Source organism: Mustela lutreola, chromosome 8 (genome assembly GCF_030435805.1).
Source record: "Mustela lutreola isolate mMusLut2 chromosome 8, mMusLut2.pri, whole genome shotgun sequence".
Lineage (NCBI taxonomy): Eukaryota > Metazoa > Chordata > Mammalia > Carnivora > Mustelidae > Mustela > Mustela lutreola.
Window position 1 is genome coordinate 129276904 of NC_081297.1, and position 25528 is coordinate 129302431.

At 40.2% G+C, this 25528-nt stretch overlaps 1 protein-coding gene across 7 annotated transcripts in view; it reads left to right on the top strand.

Annotated features, from left to right (window-relative positions):
• The first annotated feature begins 97 nt into the window (after window positions 1–97).
• Window positions 98–25528, top strand: part of APAF1 (apoptotic peptidase activating factor 1) — a 90868-nt gene continuing 65437 nt past the window's right edge. For 2 of the 7 annotated variants that reach the window (XM_059186588.1, XM_059186594.1), the window contains exons 1-5: window positions 179–323; window positions 3353–3478; window positions 3761–3935; window positions 4128–4320; window positions 4963–5160. In XM_059186588.1, the coding sequence (XP_059042571.1) occupies window positions 3798–3935; window positions 4128–4320; window positions 4963–5160 (529 nt within the window). In that variant the 5' untranslated portion in view covers window positions 179–323; window positions 3353–3478; window positions 3761–3797. The other 5 variants (XM_059186590.1, XM_059186592.1, XM_059186589.1 and 2 more) reach the window with 5 other exon arrangements.

The following is a 25528-nucleotide window of genomic DNA, read 5'->3' on the forward strand; positions in this document are numbered from 1 at the left end:
GCGCGGCGCTGGGAGGCGTAGAGCGCGCCACGTGGAGCGCGCCGCCGCCTAGGTCCCCGGTCCTCGTAAGGAGGCGCGCCCCCGTGGCTTAGCCACGCCCCCGCCATGGCGCGCGCGGGCACTGGCGGCGGAGGGAGCGCGCGCGGCGGCGGCCGCTTCTCGGCGGCTCGGGGTGTGTATATTTGCGTGCGCGGGCGCGCGCTGTCCTGGCTAGGCGGGCCGGGTGCGTTTTGACTGCTCCGCGGTTCTGGGGCGGGGAGGAGGAGGTTTCCAGTGGACGCTGGTTCTTTTATTCCTGGACGGAAGGGGCGAGGAAGCCAAAGGTGAGACGTCTGGGCCGTCAGCGACCTGCCAGGACCTGAAGTCGAGGCGGAGTCCGGAGTGGCGCCGGACTTCGGCCGGGGTGCAGCTGCCGCTGGAAGGAAAGAGCGAGAGGCAGCTCGAGTGCCCTCCTCCCTTTGTGCCTGGGGTGGGGTCCACGAAGGGCGGGCCTCAGACCCGGCCTCACCTCGGCGGCCCCGGACTGTGTGGTGGGTCAGTGGGGGTGACGTCTGCCTCTCCGCGGGTCAGAGGTTTCCGGGGGTCTTGAGGCGCCCCGGACTGAGAAGGCTCTGGAGGGGCACCTGGGAGGCCCGGAATTGCCCCGGGGCCTCGCGCCGATCCCTGCGTTCTCTTTAGGAAGCCCCCTTTGCTTACCTCCCCAGCCGCGCCCCCCCACCCCCACCTGGACTTCCCAGTCTGTCTGTCCTTGCAGGGCTGTCTTTCCCAATAAGGCCGTTGTGCACAGGTTTGGGTAAGTTGGCGCCTCGCTTTTCTGTCGGAGCTGGGTTCTCTGGAGGTTCAGTAGCCGATTTCAGGGACTCAGAATTCTGGGACAGGGAATAGTTGAGAACCATCCTGCTCCTGTACCAGGAAGATAAACTACAGAAAGAGGAAGCAGCCAACTGTTACGGTTTCCCTGGATGAAATTCTCTTTACTCTCTATATCACATCTTTGAAGAGTTTGAGTTTTATCTTTTGATGTGGTTACAGGACGTGGGACGCTGAGAATTTGTTCGTAATATTAGGATTTGTTCAGAGTTTAAAAACGTATTTAAAATGTACATATTTGGTTTTAATAGGGCTGGGGAAAATTGGAAATTAGTTTCAGGTTGTCAGAGGTGTCTGTTTAGCAATTTGATACACCCTAAAAAGTTAACTAATGATTAAGGAATGTTTTGTTTCAGTTGAGGTCGTAGAACGTTAGTAACGTTTGAAAAATACCGTAGCCTTGATTCTGATCATAACTTTTTCTTTTATCCTTCAGTTTCATGCTAGTACTGGGCATTTGGTGAACCTTGACAAGTATAGACAATATTTTCCCATGTTTGCAAGTGCCACAAGTATATGGTCATTGTTGAAACTTAATGATTATCCCTCTTCTTTTGTACACTCTAAATTATTTGTGCTTATCCATATTTTTGCACTTAGGACATCACATTCTAATTATCTCTTCAAATTTTTCTCTCCCACTAGATTATGAATTCCTTCAGGGATATGATTTAATCTTCTCTGTAGACTTCAGGGCCTGGCACAGAGGAGGGGCTCAAATGTTTATTAAATGAATAAATTACTGAACACGTTTAGACACTGACTACATTGGGTAGAGTTCTGTTAATGTTTTTAAAAACCTGCAAATATTCGGATTGGGTTTTATACCCATGGAAAATTTTGCATTGTATTTGAAATAAAGCTGGTAGAAACTTCTTAGAGTAGGGTTGGGAGGGAGGGCAGAGGGAGAGGGAGAACTCTTGAGAACTCTTTTTTTTTTTTTTTTTAAGATTTATTTATTTATTTATGTGAGACAGAACGAGAGAGTAGGATAAATACTTCATGTCGGGGGAAGAACTGAAGGAGAGAGAAACTTAAGAAACAAACTCCCCAAGTGTGGAGCCAGACCCGGGACTGGATCTCACAATGCTTTGATCAGGACCTGAGGTGGTTACTTAATGGACTTCGTTACCCAGGTGCCCTGAGGGGGAGAGAGAGAATCTTACTTACACAGGTTCCATGCTCAGCATGGCGCCTGATGCAGGGCTCCATCAGTCTCACGACCCTGAGATCATGACCTGAGTCAAAATAAAGAGTCATATGCTCAGGGGCGCCTGGGTGGCTCAGTAGGTTAAGCTCTGCCTCAGCTCAGGTCATGATCCCAGGGTCCTGGAATTGAGCCCCTCATTGGGCTCTCTGCTCAGCAGGGAGCCTGCTTCCTCCTCTCTCTCTGCCTGCCTCTCTGCCTACTTGTGATCTCTCTCTCTGTCAAATAAATAAAATCTTAAAAAAAAAAAAAAAGTTAGACACTCAGCTGACTCTGAACCCCCGGGTGCCTCTCTTTGTATCCTCTTAATCTGAGGAATGACATCAGTGAGTATTTTCTGCTGCTTTTTCATACTTAGCAGCTCAGCTGAAACATTAATGGAGTAAGCATTTGAGAAATGTGTTTACAGATGAAGACCTAGAGCTGACACTCACCTTGAGTGAGAACAATGCTCTGTTTAGTCTTATATTGGGTAAAGACAAGTTTCTAAACATTAGGATTTCAGTATGATTGTTATTTATAAAAATCTTAAAAAGAAGATACAAAAGTGTTTTTAGTTACCTAAAGAAGGTTGTGCATTTTAAGACATAAGAGCAATTTACAAATTATAAAAAAAGTGGGCACCTGGGTGGCCCTGTTGGTCGGGCAACTGCCTTTGGCTTGGGTCATAGTCCCGGAGTCCCAGGATAGAGTCCTGCATCAGGCTCCCTGCTCAGTGGGGAGTCTACTGCTCCTTTTGACCCTCTCCCCTCTCATGCTCTCTCTCAAGTAAATAAATAAACATCTTTAAAAAATATTATAAATATGAAATGTAAATTGAAAAAAATTAAGACTATAGAAACGATATAGAAACCCCCAAATCTTGCTACTTAGAAGTAACCCCAAGTATGTTATGTTGAGTAGACTTCCTAATCCAAATCTTGCTACTTAGAAGTAACCCCAAGTATGTTATGTTGAGTAGACTTCCTAATGTCTCCCTATGTATTTATATGATGCTAATGCATAATTTGTGCTGTATATGGAATCACATTTCTGATTTTTTTAAATTAGCAGTGTGTAGTGAACATCTTTCCTTGTCAGTACATGGAGAAGGGTCTTATTTTAAATGGCTGTATAATACTCTATTTTATATACATGCTCTAATTTTTTTAATCCATATTCAGAAAGATGGGCATGTAGGTTGTTTTCATGTTTGCTTGTTTTTTAAATTTTTGTTTTGTTTTCATCCTTTTTCCCCCTCACCTAAACATTCTCCGTTAACTCTTTTTTTTAAAGTAGGCTCCAGGCACAGTGTGGGGTTTGACCTTACACCCTGAAATCAAGAGTCACATGCCGAACTGACTGAGCCACCGAGGGACCCCTGTGGATATTTTTGCATACATATGTGAATGTCTTGTTGAGGTAAATTTCTAGAAGTGGGATTTCTGGGTTAGAGAGAATACTCACTTGAAATGGTTTTATATCTTATTATATTGCTTTCCAGAAAAGTTGCATCCATTTTATACTCTTTTCAAGCAGGGCACATGAATACTCATTTTCTTACACCTTTGAAAGCCTGGGTTTTATCTGTTTCTAAAAATCTTTGCAAAAAGGTCTTATTTTCTTTATTTCTTATTACCAGTGAGGTTACACATCTTTTCATATCTTTATTGCCCTGACAAATATTGTGATTTTTGCCCAAAGCTCATGGTTGACCGGTCATCAAAAAATTTGAGGGAGGATGGACGCAAAAGCTCGAAACTGTTTGCTTCAACATAGAGAAGCCCTGGAAAAGGACATCAAAACATCCTACATCATGGATCGTATGATTAATGATGGAGTTTTAACAGTATCGGAGGAGGAAAAAGTAAAAAATGAGGTGAAGCCCTCTGTGGAAGTCTGTGCTATAAAATTTTTTTTTCTTTCTAATTTTTATTTAAAAATGTATGATATAATTATTTGAGTTTAAAATATTTTCTTACATTTATTTCAGAACTTGCACTGTTCTCCACTAGTTTATGTTACCAACATATTCTTTGTAGTATGCTAAACTACTTATTTATTTTTTTAGCCCACTCAACAGCAGCGAGCAGCTCTGTTAATTAAAATGATACTTAAAAAAGATAATTATTCCTACATATCATTCTACAATGCTCTAATACATGAAGGGTATAAAGATCTTGCTGCCCTTCTTCAAAGTGGGATTCCTGTCATCTCTTCTTCCAGTGGTGGCAAAGATTCAGTTGGTGGCATAACTTCATATGGTTTGTATCCGTGATTTCTTCTATTACATTACTATCACAGTGACTACATTGCTACAGTTTGTCTTACTGTAAATGAAGTCTGTTGAAGAGACACATTATGATTAGTTCACTGAAAATGCATGTGAAAAAAACTATAGTTCTGTTTTCCAATTCAGGTTTTTCTTTGCACCCATGTTAACTGCACATTTTTCTTCGTGCCCAGTGAGCTGTCTACTGGGCACTTTTAGATATTAAAAAGACAGTTTTTAGGCCTTTAAGCTCTTCTCCAATTCTGTGTGTATTGAGTTCATGCATAGGAAAGAATAAGAATGTTTAGAAATCGTGTTCTTGAAAAAAATTCCACATTTCCTTTACACCGTCCTTTCTAGTCTTCAGTATGAGAAAAAGAGATTGGGTAGTCAGAGAGGAATAGGTTGTGTAAGGGCAGATATAGATGGAGCTTTGCATTGTCCGTCATTTTGAGAAATATATGTTTTTGTTCTGCTAAATAAGAATGTTAAGGTTAGTATGCTAGCCACGTTTTCTTCTCTTGGGAGTTTTGAGGATAAAGGCTCAACCTTGCTTTCTTTTGGTTTTATGGTATAACTTGAGTAACCATTTCAGAGTTCTATTCATTCATACTTGTTTCGTTTTGGATTTCAGTGAAGACAGTCCTATGTGAAGGTGGAGTGCCACAGAGGCCGGTGGTTTTTGTTACCAGGAAGAAGCTGGTGAATGCAATTCAGCAGAACCTGCTCAAACTGAATGGTGAACCAGGATGGGTCGTCATATATGGAATGGCAGGTTGTGGGAAATCTGTTTTAGCTGCAGAATCTGTTCGAGATCATTTTTTCTTAGATGGTAAGTTTGTTTACCATGTGTTGGTGTCTGAAGAGAGATTCTTTAGGCATGATACTAGTTTCCTATTGCTGCTGTAACAAATTGCCAAAAATTTGGGGGCGTAAAACAACACGAATTTATTATTGGACAGTTCTGAAAGTCAGAAGTCTGAAGTAGTTCTTACTGGGCTAAAGTCAGGGTGTCAGCAGGGCTGAGTTCTTTTGGAGGCTCTAGGGAAAATCCTTTTCCTTGTGTTCTCCAGCTTCTAGAGGTGCCTGCATTCCTGGACTTACGGTTCCTTCTTTCATTTTCAAGCCAGTGGTATATAATAGTGTCTTCAGATCTTTTTCTCTCTTTCTGATCTTTACTTTTGTCATCAAATCTCTTTCTCTGACTCTCACCTTTTGCCTCTCTCTTCTAGGATCCCTTGGATGATCCAGGATAATCTCATCCCAAATCCTTAATTTAATTGCATCTGCAAAGTCCTTTTTGTCATGTAAGGTGACATAATTACAAGTTCTGTGGATTAGGATGTGAACATCTTCCGGGGGCTGTTAATCTGCCTACCCCAGGCATGATTAAATTTGGAATTTATTTTGTACCTGTCACAAGGAGGCTTGGCTAACCAGGCTAATAAATTCATATATTATCAGATGGTACTTATTATCACTGGGTTGAAGCTAGTTCCCTTGTATCTTAGTAATTGGAGGGTATTGTAGAGTTGAAAAGGATCTTCAAAGGTTGTCTAGCTTATATTCCTTCTTTTCAGGAAGTACTGGACTTAACACTCTCCAGTTAGTTGAGTGCTGTAGAGAAAGGTTTTTGGAAACCCAGTTCCATTAATGATTCTCCTAGTGAGTGATTCTCCCATGTATTTGGCATCGTGTATTAAAATACTAATTCCAGGAGCGCCTGGGTGGCTCAGTGGGTTAGAGCCTCTGCCTTTGGCTCAGGTCATGATCCCAGGGTCCTGGGATCAAGCCCCGCATCCGGCTCTCTGCTCAGCGTGAGCCTGCTTCCTCCTCTGTCTCTCTGTCCATTTGCAATCTCTGTCTATCAAATAAATAAATAAAATCTTAAAAAAATATACTAATTCCATTTCTGTAATTAGTTTTTTCAGTTGCTTATCTTTAAAAATAAAAATCTTTAGTAACTTGTCTACCTTATGTGTAATCTCCAAGAAAAAGAAGAAAATGGGAGTTGACTATGGCATCTGACGGGTTTTTGAGGATAAACATTTATTTGTTTATTTATTTATTTAGTAATCTCTACACTCAGTATAGGGCTCAGACTGACAACCCCAAGATCAAGAGTCTCATGCTCTACAGATTGAGCCAGCCAGGTGCTCCTGCTGATAGGCTTACAGATTCGTTCGACATCTAATGACTCTTTTTCTGCTTCAGGTATTCATGTATTCATTAAATGTTTGAGAGACTATTGTGGAGCTTGACAAAAAAAGAAGGCCCAGTCTGTGCATCTAAGAAATTTGTTCATAGTCAAGTAGGAGATACCAGCGGCACCTGGGTGACTCAGTTAGTCAAGCATCTGCCTTTAGCTCAGATCATAATGCTAGGATCCTGGGATCATCTCACAGCAGGCTTTTGCTCAGCATGGAGCCTGCTTTTCCCTCTGCTCCTACCTCTGCTTGTGCTTGTTCTCTCTCTCTCTCTCTCTGGCAAATAAATAAAATTAAAAAAAAGTTAAAACAACAAAAAACTCCCTGGAAAGGGCATGCTTCATTTAAAAAAAAAAAGGAGAGACAAATATGTAAACAGATTATATGTGATAAATTGAACAGTAGAAACAAGTATATGGTACAATTATAGCAAAGGAAGAAAAAAAAATTCTCTCTCATGGGGAAGAGGATGGACATTTTAACTGGAGTTTGGAGGAAAGATAGAAGTTTGCCAGGTGGACTAGGCAGGGATGGGAGAGTAGGGAAGGTGGGAAGGTACTGGGTAGTCACTGGAATAGGAAAGGGCATACTGTGTAGAAGAGCATTTAGGACATCTGGCAGGTGACCTTAGTGAATCTGTTGGGTTCCCAGGGTATTCACTGGGAATAGTTACACGCCTTCATCAGTCTTTGGTTGCCTCTATTCATTAGTGACTTCAAGGAGTATTTAAAGATTGGCCCTGACTTCTAGTTGTTAATAACTTTTTTCTTTACAATATAGAACAGGCAGTAAAGAGAGTTTATGATGAGATGACAAAATGTTGGAATAAATCATAAGCCTCTAAGAGGTTTAGAAGGATGGAGATTAGGGCACATCTGTTGGACTCACCTGGGCTTTAGTTTGTACTTCACAGCCCTTAGCGCTATTGATCATACTTTGGTCAGAAATATGCCCACTTTCCCCTTTGTCATTAGGTTTTGTGCAAGTCATGCAAGTCTTAGGGCTAAGGATTTATTTGAAGACTTACTCATTCACTCACTCACTCATTTATTCTACTACAAAGTTGATCACCAAGGGTGTTTCAGGATAAAGACGATTAAGTTCTTTTAGTGTGAAAAAATGGATGTTCCTTTTAGTATTATGAATTTCCTTTTAAAAATTGTAGCACACTGGGGCACCTGGGTGGTTTGGTGGGTTGGGCCTCTGCCTTTGCCCCGGGTCGTGATGTCAGGGTCCTGGGATCAAGCCCCACATTGGGCTCCCTGCTCAGCGGGGAGCCTGCTTCCCTCTCTCTCTCTGCCTGCCTCTCTGCCTACTTGTGATCTCTCTCTGTCAAATAAATAAAATCTTAAAAAAAAAAATTGTAGCACACTAATTTAAAGATTAAAAGTGTGCCCCTCAATCAGTTTAAATAACTCTAGATTATTAGGGTGAGTTTTCAGTTTTGGGGGTTAAAATGACCAACGACTTATGGAATAATTCCCCAGGAGTCATATTATATACATTGTGGTCTCAGAATAGATTTTATTTATTTGACAGAGAGAGATCACAAGTAGGCAGAGAGGCAGGCAGAGAGAGAGGGGGAAGCAGTCTCCCTGCTGAGCAGAGAGCCTGATGTGGGGCTTGATCCGAGGACTTTGAGACCATGACCTGAGGTGAAGGCAGAGGCTTTAACCCACTGAGCCACTCAGGCGCCCCTCAGAATAGATTTTTAACCACTTTGTTTTGAGAAGATAGCAGTTGTCCAGTACATAGTGTGCTTAATATCACTCATATACTTCTATGATATCTTACATATGGAGTATTGAGTTAAACATTCCTTAGTTTACACCCAGTATGGTATTGGGTCTGTATAAGCCTTAGTTTCTTCTTGTTTTTATTTCCTTTTAAAAATTTCCCATCCTTATTTTCCTTTCCTTCTTCTAAGGAAAAACATACTTTTCCATTGTGTCTACTCTATACAACTACAGCACTATTTCATTTCTGACAGTAGATGTGTAGGTTTTCCACACATCCGATAACTTTAAGACTGGTTGGGTGTCCTATAATTTAATTCAATTCTGACACTATGTGCATGGAGATAGTGGCAGAGTCCACAGGTTAAGGGCCCTTCTGCCCCCCTCCCCTTCAGATAACCAATCACAAGTCCAGGTTGGTTTTTTAAAAAAATTAATTAATTTATTTGATGGGGGAGAGAGAGAGAGATCACAAGCAGGCAGAGAGGCAGGCAGAGAGAGGGGGGAAGCAGGCTCCCTGCTGCTCAGAGAGCCCGATGCAGGGCTCAATCCCAGGACCCTGAGATCATGACCTGAGCCGAAGGCAGAGGCTTAACCCACCCAGGTGCCCTAGCAAGTTCAGGTTGTTACATGTGCATCTGACCAAATGGCTATAGACTGGAGATTCCCTTTCCTTGGATTTGATTGATTTGCTAGAGCAGCTTTCTCAGGAAAGCATTTCACTTATGACATTACTGGTTTATTATAAAAGGCTATAACTCAGGAACAGCCAGGTGGAAGAGATGCAGAAAGCAAAGTAAATGGGAAGAGGTGCAGAGCTTCCATGCCCTCTCTAGTGTACCATTCTCTCCACACTTTCGGTCCGGAGGCTCTCTGTTTCCTGGTTTTGGGAGGCTTCATTACAAAGACACAACTGATTAAATTATTGGCCATTGGTGATTGAGTTCAGTTTCTATCCTCTCTTCCCTCCGCAGAGGTCTGAGAGATGTGGGGTGTGGTGCTGAAAGTTCCAACCTGGCAATGGTCCCCATCCTTAGCTTATAACAAGTCTTTCCAAAAATAACTTCATTAACAAGCTCAGGTGTGGTTGAAAGGGGCTTGTTACATGAATAGTTTCACTTTTATAGCTCCACAACTACTTCAGGAACTGGGAACAAAACTAAATATAAAAGGTGCCCCTATGGCTCTTATTTAAGAAATTACAAGGGTTTTATATCTGTGTGCCAAACAGTGATGACCAAATATATTGACCACAATATCACATCTCCCCATAGGTGCTCCTTCCAATTTTTTGTTTTTAAATTTTTTAAAAAAGATTTTATTTATTTATTTGATAGAGAGAGCACAGCCAGAGGGAGGAACAGACTCTCCACTGACTAGGGAGCCCAATGTAGGACTTGGTCCCAGGACCCTGGGATCATAACCCAAGGTGAAGGCAGACGCTTAACCAACTGAGGCACACAGGCACCCCCTTCCAGTATGTTTAATGTATGTTCTTCATAAGCACATGTGTATTATATGTTTTCTTGTAAAATGTTTGTTGTTTGTAGGCAGATATTGTAAATTTGCCTAATTGTTATAGTGTTAATTATTTTCTTCTATTTCCTATCTCTTTTGATGCTGTTTTTAAGAGTTATCCTTCCTGGCTGTATATCTTACTTGTTACACCTGATTGCTGCCCTATGTGGGATGCATCCAGCATGTTTTATTATTCATTCCCCTTAGCTAATAGGTACGTAGATTGTCTCCAACTCTTTGCTGTCCTAGTAAAGCGGGGTTGAACTTCTACAGAAGTGAGAATTTTTTGAGTTTATGTATCTAGAAGCAGAATCACTAAATTGTAGAAAATGCTAATATCAAATCTGATTGCTCTCTAGTCTGTACATTCCCACCAGTAGAGTAGGAGGCCTCCTATGTCCTCATTTCCTTATCTAGCTTTGTAATTTTCCTCATCGAGCTCTATATTTTTTGCCAGGCCAAAAAATTTGCATTTCTCTGTTAACTTGAGTTTGACTATTTTTTCATAAGCTTTTTAGCTTTTTGAGTTTCCTTTTTTTTTTTTTTTTTTTTTTTTTTTTTTTTTTTTTTTTTTTAAAGATTTTATTTATTTATTTGACAGAGAGAAATCACAAGTAGATGGAGAGGCAGGCAGAGAGAGAGAGAGAGGGAAGCAGGCTCTCAGCAGAGAGCCCGATGTGGGACTCGATCCCAGGACTCTGAGATCATGACCCGAGCCGAAGGCACCGGCTTAACCCACTGAGCCACCCAGGCGCCCCGAGTTTCCTTTTTTAATAAGTTTTGTTTGTATCATTTGTCTGTTTTTCCATTGAGATTTCTATCTTTTTTTTTTTTTTTTTTTTTTCATTGCTTTCTAGGAGTTTCTTTTATATTCTAGATATTAGGCCTTGTGGGTTTTAGACTATATAAATATTTTTATTTATCTGTATTAACTTTATCCTGAATGTCTTTAACAAGTTTTAATTCCAATTTGGTTAAATTAACAAATTTTGGTGTCTTTTAATTTGTGCTTCTTGAACTTTGCTTAAGTAGTCCTTACCATTCATATTTAGTTCATTAATGTTTTTGGAATCTGCTTTGATGTATCTACTAGTTCAAGAGTAGATACTTTTGCTTTTTTTTTTTTTTTAAAAGAGATGTGGGGCCCGATCCCAGGACCCTGGGATCATGACTTGAGCCAAAGGCAGACACTTAAGAGACTTAGCCACCCAGGTGCCCCAGATGCTGTTAGATTTTTAATTACTACTAGGAAAAGTCACATGTGAAATTGAGATGGGGTTAATTTTTCTCTGATTAAAGGCAGTTTTTCTGTGAATAAGTTTCTTTGAATGAATTACAGGCATAAGCCTCATTCAAGGCTAAATTGCTCCCTCTTGTGCCCATAGTCAAGATGTTTACATTCTTTCTGAAATGTGGAATTAATACTTAAGCATTTAACTATCATATTGTGACAGTAGGAGATTTGCAAATCAGTTGGTCATTTGATCTCTATCTTTCTTTGTAAAGCTAACAGTGTTTTATTTTTCTTGCATAGTTTTCTTTTCTCCCCCCCCCGCCCCTTTTTAAAGATTTTATTTATTTATCTGACAGAGATCACAGGTAGGCAGAGAGGCAGGCAGAGAGAGAGGGGGAAGCAGGCTCCCCGCTGAGCAGAGAACCTGATGCGGGGTTTGATCCCAGGACCTTGGGATCATGACCTGAGCTGAAGGCAGAGGCTTTAATCCACGGAGCCACCCAGGTGCCCCTTCTTTTTTTTTTTTTTTTTTAAAGTAAACTCTTCCCCAAAGTGGGGCTTGAACTCAAGACCCTGAGATCAAGAGTCACATGCTCTACTGACGAAGCCAGCCAGGCACTCCTTGCGTAGGTTTCTAAGGCCCTAATTTTTTAGTCTTAAATTTAGGAGAAAAAGACTTTTTTTTTTTGCTTTTGAATATACTGTGTTTTATTATTTTTTTTTTTAAATTTTGTTTTTAGTTGACTTAAAGTTGACATACAATGTTACATTAGTTTTAGGTATACAACAAAGTGATTTGAGAACTCTGCTGTGTTACCCTGTACACTCCACAACTATAGCTAGCATCTGTTACCATGCAGTACTATTATAGTACCATTCTCTATATTCCCTATGCTGTACCTTTCATCCCCTGGACTTACTCATTCCATAACCAGAAGTCTGTACTTCCCACTCCCCATTGCCCATTTTGCCCCTTCCCCCTCATTCCCCACATTTTAGCAACCATCCGTTTGTTCTCTGTATTTATGGGTCTGTTTCTGCCTTTTTTTTTTTTTTGCTTATATGTTTTTAGATTCTACATTTAAGTGAAATCATATGGTATTTGTTTTTAAGAGAAAGACCTTTGGTCTAGGTAATAGGTACATAAATTTAAATCTGAAGAATTTACTAGTTTGGTACATCAGGTTCTTTCTTTCCCTTGTCTTTAACTCTGGGATGATTTGCAAGATATCTGTCTGTCTGTATATGTCTGTCTATCTCCATGCCCAGCATGGAGCCCAATGTAAGGCTTGAACTCAGGACTCTGAGATCAAGACCTGAGCTGAGATCACGAGTTGGACACTTAACCAACTGAGTTACCCATGTGCCCTGATTTTTAAGAAATTTTAAATAGAATAAACATGTTTAAAAAACCCAAAACTTTAGGAGCAACAGGTAGTTTAAAATTTCTTTTAAATATCACAAAAGGAGGGGAGCCTTGTAGGCTCAGTCTTTAGACCATGCAACTTCTAAACTTGGGGTTGTAATTTCAAGCCCCACATTGGGTGTAGAGATTACCTAAAAATAAAATCTTGAAAAATTTTACAAAATGTACTATTTTCATTTAGAAAGAAGTAAAAATTCTTTGCACCTGCTTTCTTCCTTTTTTCCTAAATTCTAAATCCTTCAGCAGACATAATCATGGTTAACAGTTTAGAGTAATTTTTCCAAGGTTTTTTTTTTTAAGATTTTATTTATTTATCTGACAGAGACACACCGAGAGAGGGAATACAAGCAGAGGGAGTGGGAGAGGGAGAAGCAGGCCTCCCATGGAGCAAGGAGCCTGATGTGGGGCTCGATCCCAGAACCCTGGAATCATGACCTGAGCCGAAGGCAGACGCTTAATGACTGAGCCACCCAGGCGCCTCTCCAAGCTTTTTTCTGGTGCATTTACAAACCTCTGCACACACACAACACTAAGGGAAACCTCAGGGATTTACTATTTCATAAATGTTGACTTACACAGAAGGAAGTCTAATGGAGCTTTCAGAAGCTTTCAGTGGTAATCAAACCATGCTTCATAGCACTATCTTTACCTTAGTTCTTGCGGAGTTCTCTGTTTTCTGGTAATTTGTTTTTTTTTTAGATTCTCATGCAGTTTGTGTTCAGTACATTGTCGATTCTGATCTATGTTTCCTCCTCTCATTCCCAAGCTTTTCTTTCTAACCTAGATTTCCTCCTCTGTGATCAGGGAACTCCCCTATCTTATCAGTCTGTTCTTGGATCATTTATCTCCTTTCCTTATCTGAAATTGGACAGTTCTTAGAGGCTACCTTGTTCTCTGTAGTTGTTCTCCAGGGTGTGGCAACTTTTTTTCCTTTACATCTCACCTATTTCAGGACCAGGAAATGGGTAGATGTTCTCCTTGCTTTTCTCTTGCCTCATCTAGACGGTTAATACTCCCTTCTCTAGCTAAAGTCTGTCCTTTGCGATTGATTTCTCTGATCTTTCCCAGTTAATGGTATTGCTCTCATTCATTGATATTGAAGTTTGTAGTTATAAATTTAAGTTCTTCTCATGTGGACACTCATAGTAAGATATTCATATTTATATGGATGAATCATCCAAAACCTTGGCCTCTCAGTTTCTTTCTTTTTTTAAATTAACATATAATGTATAATTTGTTTCAGGGGTACAGGTCTGTGATTCAGCAGTCTTACACAATTCACAGCGCTCACCATAGCATATACCTTCCCCAGTGTCCATAGCCCAGCCACTGCAACCCTCCCAGCCGCCTACACACCAGCAACCCTCTGTTTCTTGAGCTTAAGAGTCTCTTATAGCTTGTTTTCCTCTCTGGTTTTGTCCTATTTCATTTTTTCCTCTCTTCCCTCATGGTCCTCTGCCTTGTTTCTTAAATTCCACATATTAGCAAGATCATATGATAATTGTTTTTCTCTGATTGACTTATTTCGCTTAGCATAATAGCCTCTAGTTGTATCCATGTCACTGTCATTTCTGCAAATGACATGTCACTTGTCATTTGCAGAAATGGCAAGTTTTCATTTTTTGATGACTGCATAATATTCCATTTTATATATATACACCACATCTTTATCCATTCATCTGCCAATGGACGTCTAGGCTCTGTCCATAGTTTGGCTATTGTGGACATTGCTGCTGTATACATTGGGGTGCATATGCCCCTTCAGATCACTACATTTGTCTCTTTGGGGTATATACCCAGTAGTGAGATTGCTGGGTCATAGAAAAGCTGTTTCCAACTTTCTGAGGACTCTTCATACTGTTTTCCAGAGTGGCTGCACCAGCTTGCATTCCCACCAACAGTGTAGGAGGGTTTCCCCTTTCTCCACATCCTCACCAGCATCTGTCATTTCCTGACCTGTTAATTTTAGCCATTCCGACTGTATGAGGTGGAGTCTCATTGTGATTTTGATTTGTATTTCCCTGATGCCAGGTGATGTCGAGCACTTTCTCATGTGTCTGTTGGCCATCTGGATGTCTTCTTTGCAGAAATGTCTGTTCATGTCTTCTGCTCATTTCTTGATTGGATTATTTGTTCCTTGGGTGTTGAGTTTGGTAAGTTTTTTATAGATTTTGGATACTAGCCCTTTATCTGATATATCATTTACAAATGTCTTCTCCCATTCTGTCAGTTGTCTTTTGGTTTTGTTGACTGTTTCCTTTGCTGTGCAAAAGCTTTTGATCTTGATGAAGTCCCAATAGTTCATTTTTGCCCTTGCTTCCCTTTCCTTTGGTGATTTCCCTAGGAAGAAGTTGTTGCAGCTGAGGTCAAAGAGGTTGCTGCCTGTATTCTCCTCAAGGATTTTGATGGAGTCCTGTCTCACATTGAGGTCTTTCATCCATTTTGAGTCTATTTTTGTGTGTGGTGTAAGGAAATGGTCCAGTTTCATTCTTTTGCATGTGGCTGTCCAATTTTCCCAACACCATTTGTTGAAGAGACTTTTTTCCATTGGACATTCTTTCCTGCTTTGTGAAAGATTAGTTGACCATAGAGTTGAGTGTCAATTTCTGGGCTCTCTGTTCTGTTGCATTGATCTTAGTGTCTGTTTTTGTGCCAGGACCATGCTGTCTTGATGATTATAGCTTTGTAATAGAGCTTGAAGTCTGGAATTGTGATGCCACCAGCTTTGCTTTTCTTTTTCAACTTTCCTTTGGCTTTTTCAAGTCTTTCCTGGTTCCATACAAATTTTAGGATTATTTTTTCCATTTCTGTGAAAAAAAGTGGATGGTATGTTGGTAGGGATTACATTAAATGTGTAGATCACTCTAAGTAGCATAAACATTTTCACAGTATTTTTTTTTATAATCCTTAAGCATGAAACATTTTTCCATTTCTTTGTGTGTTCCTCAGTTTCTTTATGAGTATTCTGTAGTTTTCTGAGTACAGATTCTTTGTCTCTTTGGTTAGATTTATTCCTAGGTATCTTAAAGTTTTGAATGCAGTTGTAAATGGGATTGAGTCCTTAATTTCTCTTTCTTCTGTCTTGGTGGTGTATAGAAATGCAACAGAACGGATTTCTGTTCATTGATTTTTTCTTTTTTAAGAATTTTTAAGGATTTTATTTATTTATTTGACAGAGGGAGAGAGAGATCACAAGCAGGCAGAGAGGCAGGCAGAGAGAGAGGGGGAAGCAGGCTCCCTGCTGAGCAGAGAGCCCGAGGTGGGGCTCGATCCCAGGACCCTGAGATCATGACCTGAGCCGAAGGCAGAGGCTTAACCACTGATCCACCCAGGCGCCACTGTTCATTGATTTTATATCCTGACACTTTACTGAATTCTTTTATGAATTCTGCCAGTTTTGGGGTAGAGTCTTTGGGTTTTCCACATAAATTATCCTATCATCTGCAAAGAGTGAGAGTTTGACTTCTTTGCCAATTCGGATGCTTTTTTTTTTTTTTTTAAATGAGAGAGAGAGCATGAGCAGGGGGAGGGTCAGAGGGAGAAGCAGACTCCCTACCGAGCAGGGAGGCTGATGTGGGATTCAATCTTGGGACTCCAGAATCATGACCTGAGCCGAAGGCAGTCGCTTAACCAACTGAGCCACCCAGGCACCCTCGGATGCCTTTTATTTCTTTTTGTTGTCTGATTGCTGAAGCTAGGACTTCCAGTACTATGTTGAATAGCAGTGGTGATAGTGGACATCCTGCTGTGTTCCTGACTTTAGGGGGAAAGCTCTCAGTTTTTCCCCATTACAAATGATATTTGCTGTGGGTTTTTCATAGATTGCTTTTATGATATTGAGGTATGTACCTTTTTTCCCTACACTCTGAAGAGTTTTAATCAAGAAAATATGCTGTACTTTGTCAAATGCTTTTTTTGCATCTATTGAGAGGATCATATGGCTCTTGTCCTTTTTTTGATTAATGTATCACATGGATTGATTTGCAGATGTTGGACCACTCTTGCAGCCCGGGAATAAATTCCAGTTGGTCTGGTGAATAACCCTTTTAATGTACTGTTGGATCCTATTGGCTAGTATTTTGATGTGAATTTTCATATCCATGTTCATCAGGGATATTGGTCTGTAATTCTCCTTTTTCATGGGGTCTTTGTCTGATTTTGGGATCAGGGTAATGCTGGCCTCATAAAATGAGTTTGGAAGTTTTCCTTCCATTTCTGTTTTTTGGAACAGTTTTGGAACAATAGGTATTAATTCTTTAAATGTTTGGTAGAATTTCCCTGGGAAGCCATCTGGCCCTAGGCTCTTGTTGATTGGGAGATCTTTGATTGCTATTTCAATTTCGTTGCTGGTTATGGGTCTGTTCAAGTTTTCCGCTTCTTCCTGGTTCAGTTTTGGTAGTTTATATGTCTCTAGGAATGCATCCATTTCTTCCAGATTGTCTGATTTGTTGACATACGGTTGCTCATAGTATGTTCTTATAATTGTTTGTATTTCTTTAATGTTAGTTGTGATCTGTCCTCTTTTATTCATGATTTTATTAATTTTGGTCTGTTCTCTTTTCCTTTTGATAAGTCTGGTCAGGGGTTTATCAATCTTATTAATTCTTTCAAAGAACCAGCTCCTAGTTTTCTTGATTTGTTCTGCTGTTCTTTTGGTTTTTATTTCCTTGATTTCTGTTCTGATCTTTATTATTTCTCTTCTGCTGTGTTTAGGCTTTCTTTGCTGTTCTTTCTCCAGCTCCTTTAGGTGTAGGGTTAGGTTGTATATTTGAGACCTTTCTTTTCTCTTGAGGAAGGCTTGTATTGCTATATACTTTTCTCTTTTGGACCTCCTTTGCTGCATCCCAAAGGTTTTGAACAGTTGTGTTTTTATTTTCATTTGTTTTCATTAATTTTTAAACTCTTCTTGGGGCGCCTGGGTGGCTCAGTGGGTTAAAGCCTCTGCCTTCAGCTCAGGTCATGATGCCAGGGTCCTGGGATTGAGCCCCACATCAGGCTCTTTGCTTGTCAGGGAGCCTGCTTATTCTCTTTGCCTGCCTCTCTGCCTACTTATGGTCTCTGTCTGTCAAATAAATAAATAAAATCTTAAAAAAAAATAAAATTCTTCTTTAATTTCCCAGTTGACCCATTCATTCTTTAGTAGTATGTTCTTTAGTGTCCATGTATTTGAGTTCTTTCCAGCTTATGTGATTGAGTTCTAGTTTCATTGTGGTCCGAAAATATGTAGGGAATGATTCCAGTCTTTTGGTACTGGTTGACACTTGATTTATGACCCAGGATGTGATGTATTCTGGAAAATGTTCCATGTGTTGTAAAGAAGACTGTGTATTCTGTTGCTTTGGAATGGATGTTCTGAAAATATCTGTGAAGTCCATCTGGTCCAGTGTGTCATTTAAAGCCTTTATTTCCTTGTTGGCCTTTTGCTTAGAAGATCTGTCCTTTTCAGTGAGGGGGTGTTAAAATCCCCTACTATTACTGTTTATTGTCAATGTGTTTCTTTGATTTTATTATTAATTGGCTTATATAGTTGGCTGCTTCCATGTTAGGGGCATAAATATTTACAATTATTAGATCTTCTTATTGGATAGATCCTTTAAGTATAATATGGTGTCCTCCTTCATCTTATTATAGTCTTTGGTTTAAAATCTAATTTTTCTGATGTAAAGATTGTCACCCCAGCTTTCTTTTGATGTCCATTAGCATGGTAAATGGTTTTTCCACCTCCTCACTTTAAATCTGGAGGTGTGTTTGGGTAAAAAATGAGTCTCTTGTGACAGCATATTGTTGGGTCTTGTTTTTTTTTTAATCTACTCTGATACCCTGTGTCTTTTGTTTGGGGCATTTATCCCATTTACCTTCAGGGTAATTATTGAAATATATGAATTTAGTGCCACTGAATTGCCTGTTAGGTGACTTACTATATATTGTCTCTATTCCTTCCTGGTCTGTGTTACTTCTAGGCTCTCTCTTTGCTTAGAGGACCCCTTTCAACATTTCTTGTAGGACTGGTTTGGCAATTGCAAATTCCTATGGTTTCTGTTTGTTCTGGAAGCTGTTTATCTCTCCTTCTGTTTTCAGTGACAGCCTAGCTCAATATAATATTCTTGGCTACATGTTTTTCTCCTTTAGTACCCTGAATATATCATGACTGTTTTTTCTGGCCTTCCAGATCTCTGTGTATAGGTCTACTGGCAGTGTAATGTTTATGCCATTGTAGGTTTGAGACCTCTTGTCCTGAGCTGAGATTTTAAAGTTTTACTGTTAGATGTCAGGGTGTTATCATATTTTTACTGATTTTGAGGGGAGTTCTCTGTGCCTCTTGGATTTTGATGTCTGTTTATTTTCCCAAATTAGGGAAATTCTCTGCTGTAATTTGCTCCAATATACCTGCCCCCGCCTTCTTCTTCTGGGATCCCAATTATTCTAATATTGTTTTGCTTCATGGTATCACTTACCTCTTTAATTCTCCCCTCATGATTCAATAGTTGTTTATCTCTCTTTTTCTCAGCTTTTTTATTCTCTATCATTTGGTCTTCTATATCACTAATTCTCTCTTATGTGTCATTATCCTGTCAGTTAGAGTCTCCATTTTTGACTACATCTCATTTCATTGATAGCCTTTTTGATTTCGATTTGGTTAGATTTTATTTCTCTAGAAAGGGATTTTCTAATATTTTCTATGCTTTTTTTTTTACATCCAGCTAGTATCTTTACAATTGTCATTCTGAACTCTAGTTCCAACATCTTACTAATGTCCATGTTGATTAGTCCCCTGGCAATCAGTACTGCCTCCTTTTTTTTTTTTTTTTTTGAGGTGACTTTTTCTGTTTTGTCATTTTGTCTGGAGAAGAACAGATGAACAAAAAACCAAAGTGCTACAGAAAAATGACCCCAGAAAAATGTACACTAAACAAATCAGAAAAAATGGGTGGGGGTGAGGGCAGAGGGAAAAAAAAGAAGACTGTGATTAGGCTGGTGAATAGAATAGAGCCACACACTAGATTTTAGGTGTAAAAATGAAAATTAAAAAAGGTTTTTAAAAAGGAATTGATGAAGTGATAAGTTGGTTGAAAAAAGAAAGAAACATTAAAAAAAAAATGGAAGAATATGATCAGGCAGGTGAATACAACAAAGCCATACACTAGATTTAGGGTATATTTTGGTCTGTTAGAAGAATCTGCATCCTGAAATTTTAAAGAAGGAAAATATATGCATATAAAAATTAAGGGTAAATGCAATGAAGGGATAGAGTATGACTGTAAAATAATAATTAAAATAGATTTTTAAGAAGGGATTGATGAGAAGTTGGTTGAAAAAGGAAAGAAGTATAATTCTGACATGTCTTCTCCTGAGGTAGAATTGCACCACCCTTGCCAGGAGCTAGGTAAGTAATCTGCTTGAGTTTGCTTTTGGTAGCTTTCATTCCCTGAAAGCTTTCTGTACAGCTTTGGGGGGTGAGAATGAAAATGGTGGCCTCCCAGTCCCTGGCCCTGGGGAAGCAAAGAGCTCAGGGCCCTGCTCCTCGGTGCATCCCCAGAGAAAAGCAGTCAGTCTCTCCTGTCTCCTTAGTCTCTAGTTGCATTCTGTGCTCACCTGGCCTATGACCAAGTATTTCTGTCTGAGGCACATGACCCCGTTTGGAGTCTCCAAACCCAGCAGATTCCTGTGGTGCACCCCCATGCCGCTCCTCATTGGGGAGAAAGGGGAGTCTCCCTCAGATCTGCCACTTGTAGGGTCCCTGCCGGAAGAGCAGTGGTCCAACTGTGCCAGGAATCATGGATTATGGCAACCTGAACTGAGAGCCTGCTCCTCGGCTCTGTCTTTGCAGTCGGCTTCCCTGCTCTGATACCTGGGAGCTCTGCCGTACTCAGGTACCCTCAGTCTTTCTGTGACCCCGAGAGTCCTGACAGTGTTCCAGTGAGGCACCCCCACCCCCACCGCCCGTGGCCTCTGCGTAGCCACTGGAGTGACGTCTCTCACTGGAACAGACTTCTGAAACTTCTGATTTTGTGCTCCTCTATTACTTGCTGGGAGCCAGCTGACAGAGGCTCCCTCCCCAGCAGTTTATCTTTCCGTATATTGCCTTAGATTGACTTCTCTGCATGTCCAACCTTCCAGAAAGTAGCAGTTTTTCTGTTCATAGAGTTGCTGCTATTCTTTTCTTCAGTCTCCTGTTGAGTTCACAAGTGTTCAGAACAGTCTGATAACTGTCTAGCTGAATTCCTGGGACTGGAGGAAATTTAGGTCTCCTACTCCTCTGCCATCTTGGAGCCCATCCCTGGCTTCTCGATTTCTTGATGTCTTTATCTGCGGTAATCATTTTCTTTGCTTTTCTTTATCCATATACTTCCTGATCACATACTGGACCCTTGACCTTATCAATACCAGAAATGATACCACATTTGAAATCTTAATGTTAAGCAGTTTGTTGTGTTCTTTGCCCACCTCCACCTATTCGGCTCAAGTTCACTACAGTTTTTGGACCTATCAAGACTTATCCCTTGATTCTATAATATCCTCACTGTTTTTCCCATTAGCCTCCTCTTTAGGCTCAGGCCTAGGTTTTTATCACCCAATATTTGGTTGCTTCTTTGCACATGTTCTTGGTTCTTTAGTTTCTCCTTACTTGGGTAAATTCTGCTTCCTTCTTTTTGCTAGGAGATAGAATCTAATTGCTTAGTCCCCATTGCTCTATCCAGACAGTTACTCACTCCCATGGCTTCATCTGGACAGTTACTTGCTTCCTCTTTGCTGGAGAAAATTACCCAGCTGAGTTCCAATTTAAATTCATAATCATAAACCTTGGCAGTTTTACTAGGTTTAGTTAGTGGATATATAACCCTTGCATTGAGGTTTGTAGGGTGTAATTGGGAAAAACTTTTTTCCCTTATAGCCTGTTTAACACTTCCCTGGCACTGATTCTTTTCCTGCCTTTATATAGGTTCAGAGTCCCCAGGTCACCTCAAGTTGTTTTTTTTTTTTTTTTTTTTTTTTTAAATTTATTTAACTGACAGAGATCACAAGTAGGCGGAGAGGCAGGCAGAGAGAGAGAGGGGGAAGCAAGCTCCCTGCTCAGCAGAGAGCCCGATAGAGGGCTCGATCCCAGGACCCTGGGACCGTGACCTGAGCCGAAGGCAGAGGCTTAACCCACTGAGCCATCAAGGTGCCCCGACCTCAAGTTTTAAAAACAATCTAATTATGGGAGGGAAATATTTTATTTATTTTAGAGAGCGAGAGAGAGTGCATGTACATGTGTGTGTGCAAATGCGGGAAGGGGCAGGGAGAGAGAGAATCTCAAGCCAACTCCTTGCTGGGTGGAGAGCCTGACATGGGGCTTGATTCTAGAACCCTGAGATCATGACACAAGCCGAAATCCAGAGTCAGATGCTAAACTGTCTGAGCCACCAGGCACCCCAGTTTCTTTTTTTCCCCCCTAAGGTTTTTATTTTAATTTGAGTTAGGTAACACATAATGTTATATTAGTTTCAGATCTGTGATATAGTTATTCAACAATTCAGAACATCACCTGGTGCCCGTTGCAATAAGTACATGTCCTTTTTTTTTTTTTTTTTTTTAAGATTTTATTTATTTGAGAGACAGAGTGAACAAGAAAAAGAGAACATGAACAGAAGCAGAGGGAGAGGGAGAAGCAGACTTCCGGCTGAGCAGAGAGCCCAGTGTGGGGCTCAATCCCAGGACTCAGATGATGAGCTGAGCCAAAACCAGATGCTTAGCTGACTGAACCATCCAGGCACCCCTACTCTTATCTTTTCATTTACTTTTTTTTGGTTGTTGTTGTGTGACTTTATTTTTTATAGGGTTATATTAGTTTTAAGTGTACAATATAGCAATTCAGTAATTCCATACATCCTCCAGGGCAGGTGCACTTCTTAATCCCCATTACCTCTTTAACTCATTCCCCAACCCTCCCTCCCCTCTGCTAATCAAGAGTTTGTTTGCTATAGTTAAGAGTCAGTTTCTTGGTTCATCTCACTCTTTTTTTCCCCTTTGGTTATTTGTTTTGTTTCTTAAATTCCACATACGCGTGAAATCTTGTGGTGTTTATCTTTCTCTGATTTATTTCGGTTAGCATTGTATTCTCTAAGTCCATTGCTAACCATTGTATTCACTAACTCCATGTCATTGCGAATGATAAGATCTAATTCTTTTTTATGGCAAAATATTCCATTGTGTATATATACCACATCTTCTTTATTCATTCATTAATCCTTATCTTGGCTATTATAAATAATGCTGCTATAAACATAGGCATGCATATATCCTTTTGAATCACTGTTTTTGTATTCTTTGGGTTAATACCCAGTAGTGCCATTGCTGGATCATGGAGTAGTTCTATTTCTTTTTTTAAAAGATTTTATTTATTTATTAGAGAGGGAGGGAGAGAGCGAGCATGAATGGTGGGTAGGGGCAGAGGGAGAAGGAGAAGCAGACTACCCACTGAGCAGGGAGCCAATGTGGAAGTACAATCCCAAAACCCCAGGATCATGACCCAGGATCATAAGGCAGACACTTAACCAGTAGAGCCTTCTAGGCACCCCAGGGTAGTTCTGTTTTTAACTTTTAAGGACTCTCTGTACTGTTTTCCAGTGACTGTACCAGTTTGCATTCTGGCAGTCTAATTTCAATAATTAAAATGTCAAGTATCGTTTAACATTCCAAACCTCATTTACATATAAGGTTTTTTCCTTCCTTAGTTGGGCCTGCCTCAGGCTTGGAAAGAGTTGGTTAAGATGGACATTGCAGTTGTTTCCACCTTTTTTTGTTGCAAACAATGCTGCAGTTAATATCCTTGAGGAGGCAGAATAGTTCATAAGTTGAGCATGGGTTCTGGAGGTTTGAATACCACCTCTGCTTTATTATCTGTGTAACCTTAGGCAAATTACTCAGGCTTCCTATACCTCAGTTTCCTCTGTAAAACTGGGATAATAATAGTCTCTGCTTATTGGATGCCTGCGTGGCTTGGTTGGTTATTTGTCTCTCTTTTTTTTTTTTTTAAAGATTTTATTTATTTATTTGACAGACAGAGATCACAAGTAGGCAGAGAGGTAGGCAGAGAGAGAGGGAAGCAGGCTCCCTGCTGAGCAGAGAGCCCGATGTGGGACTCGATCCCAGGACCCTGAGATCATGACCTGAGCCGAAGGCAGCGGCTTAATCCACTGAGCCACCCAGGCGCCCTGGTTATTTGTCTCTTGATCTCAGATCAGGTCTTGGTCTCAGGGTTATGAGTTTGAGCCCCTCATTGGACTCCCTGCTGGGTGTGGAGCCTGCTTAAAATAATAGTGTCTGCTTGATAGTTTAATATATAGATTAAATATAGGTTATTATGTAGAACTCTTAGAATAGTGCTCAATAAATATATCATAAATAGATCTTTGCATATATATAAATCTAGATGATTAAACTTTTAAAATAGTGATTTTTGTAATTATTTGTGAATACCAATAAATAAGTTTTCCTCTGATATAACTCATTTATTTTTTATCTATTTTTTGCTTTTTTCTTTTTCTTTTTTTTTTAAGATTTGTTTATTTATTTGACAGACAGAGATCACAAGTAGGCAGAGAGGCAGGCAGAGAGAGAGGAGGAAGCAGGCTCCCTGCTGAGCAGAGAGCCTGATGTGGGGCTTGATTCCAGGACCCTGGGATCATGACCTGAGCTGAAGGCAGAGACTTTAACCCACTGAGCCACCCAGATGCCCCTATTTTTTGCTTTTTCTTATATTATTTACAGTCACATAACATAAATCTTTTTTTTTTTTTTTTTTAAGATTTTACTTTTGTATTTGACAGAGATCACAAGTAGGCAGAGAAGGAGGCAGAGGGGAGGGGGAAGGAGGCCCCTTGCTGAGCAGAGAACATGATGTGGGGCTTGATCCTCGGACCCTGGGATCATGATCTGAGCCAAAGGCAAAGGCTTTAACCCACTGAGCCACCCAGGCACCCCACATAACATATATCTTGATGGTTAATTATACTGATATGTTCTAATAATGCTACTGCTCACCAAATTTTACACATAGGAGCCCCTCTAGCATTTTTTTGTATTTATGTGGGGAACTGATTAAGTATAGTCTATGAAGGCTTAAGGTTTTTGGCTCCTGATACCTATGTAAGTAAAAATATGTACTTTATGATATACTGTGACTTAATTAACAATGATAATGATGATAACAGTTGATAGTAGCAATAATAATAATAATAATAATAATGTCCATTCTTATATGGTGTCTACTAGTTCAGAGCTCAATGTTTGCAAGGTGCTCTCAGATCCATATCACTAATAATCCTGTGTGTTTTAACGCCTTGCAGTTAACTTAGCAAATTCACGTGTATGATTAATTTCTCACAGTAACTCTGAAATAGGTAAGGTAAACAATCTTATTCCAGTATAATTAATAAAAGTGAGGCTGAGTGATTTGCTAAAGATTGCATAGCTGGTAACCAGTAGAGCCAGACTTGAAACTAACTTCTTAATTTAAGTTTCTGTATGAGAACCCTAATGACTATGTTATGTGTTCCTGGATATCAGTGGTTCTCAGTCAGAGGTGATTTTGACCTGAAAGGGACATTTGAAAGTGTTTGAAGATATCTTTGGTTGTCATAACCACGGTGGGGGAATGCTATTAGCATCTGGTGGGTAGAAGCCAGGGAGACTGTTAAACATCCTGCAGTGTGTATGAAAGTTCCTTACAATAAAGAATTACCTGGCTTAGGGGCACCTGGGTGGCTCAATGGGTTGAGCCTCTGCCTTCCGCTCAGGTTATGATCTCTCAGGGTCCTGGGCTGGCATTGGGCTGTCTGCTCAGTGGGGAGCTTGCTTCCCCCACCCCCCGCCTGCCTTTCTGCCTGCTTGTGATATCTCTCTCTCTGTCAAATAAATAAATCTTTAAAAAAAAGAATTATCTAGCTTATAATGTCAAGAGTACTAAGGTTGAGAAACTATGTTGTACAGTGATCATTGATGACCTAGGATTAAGATTGTAAATTTTTGTTTGTTAAGATTTTAACTGATAAATAGCAGATTTACTTCAAACTTCATTTTCTTCGTATCTTCAACTT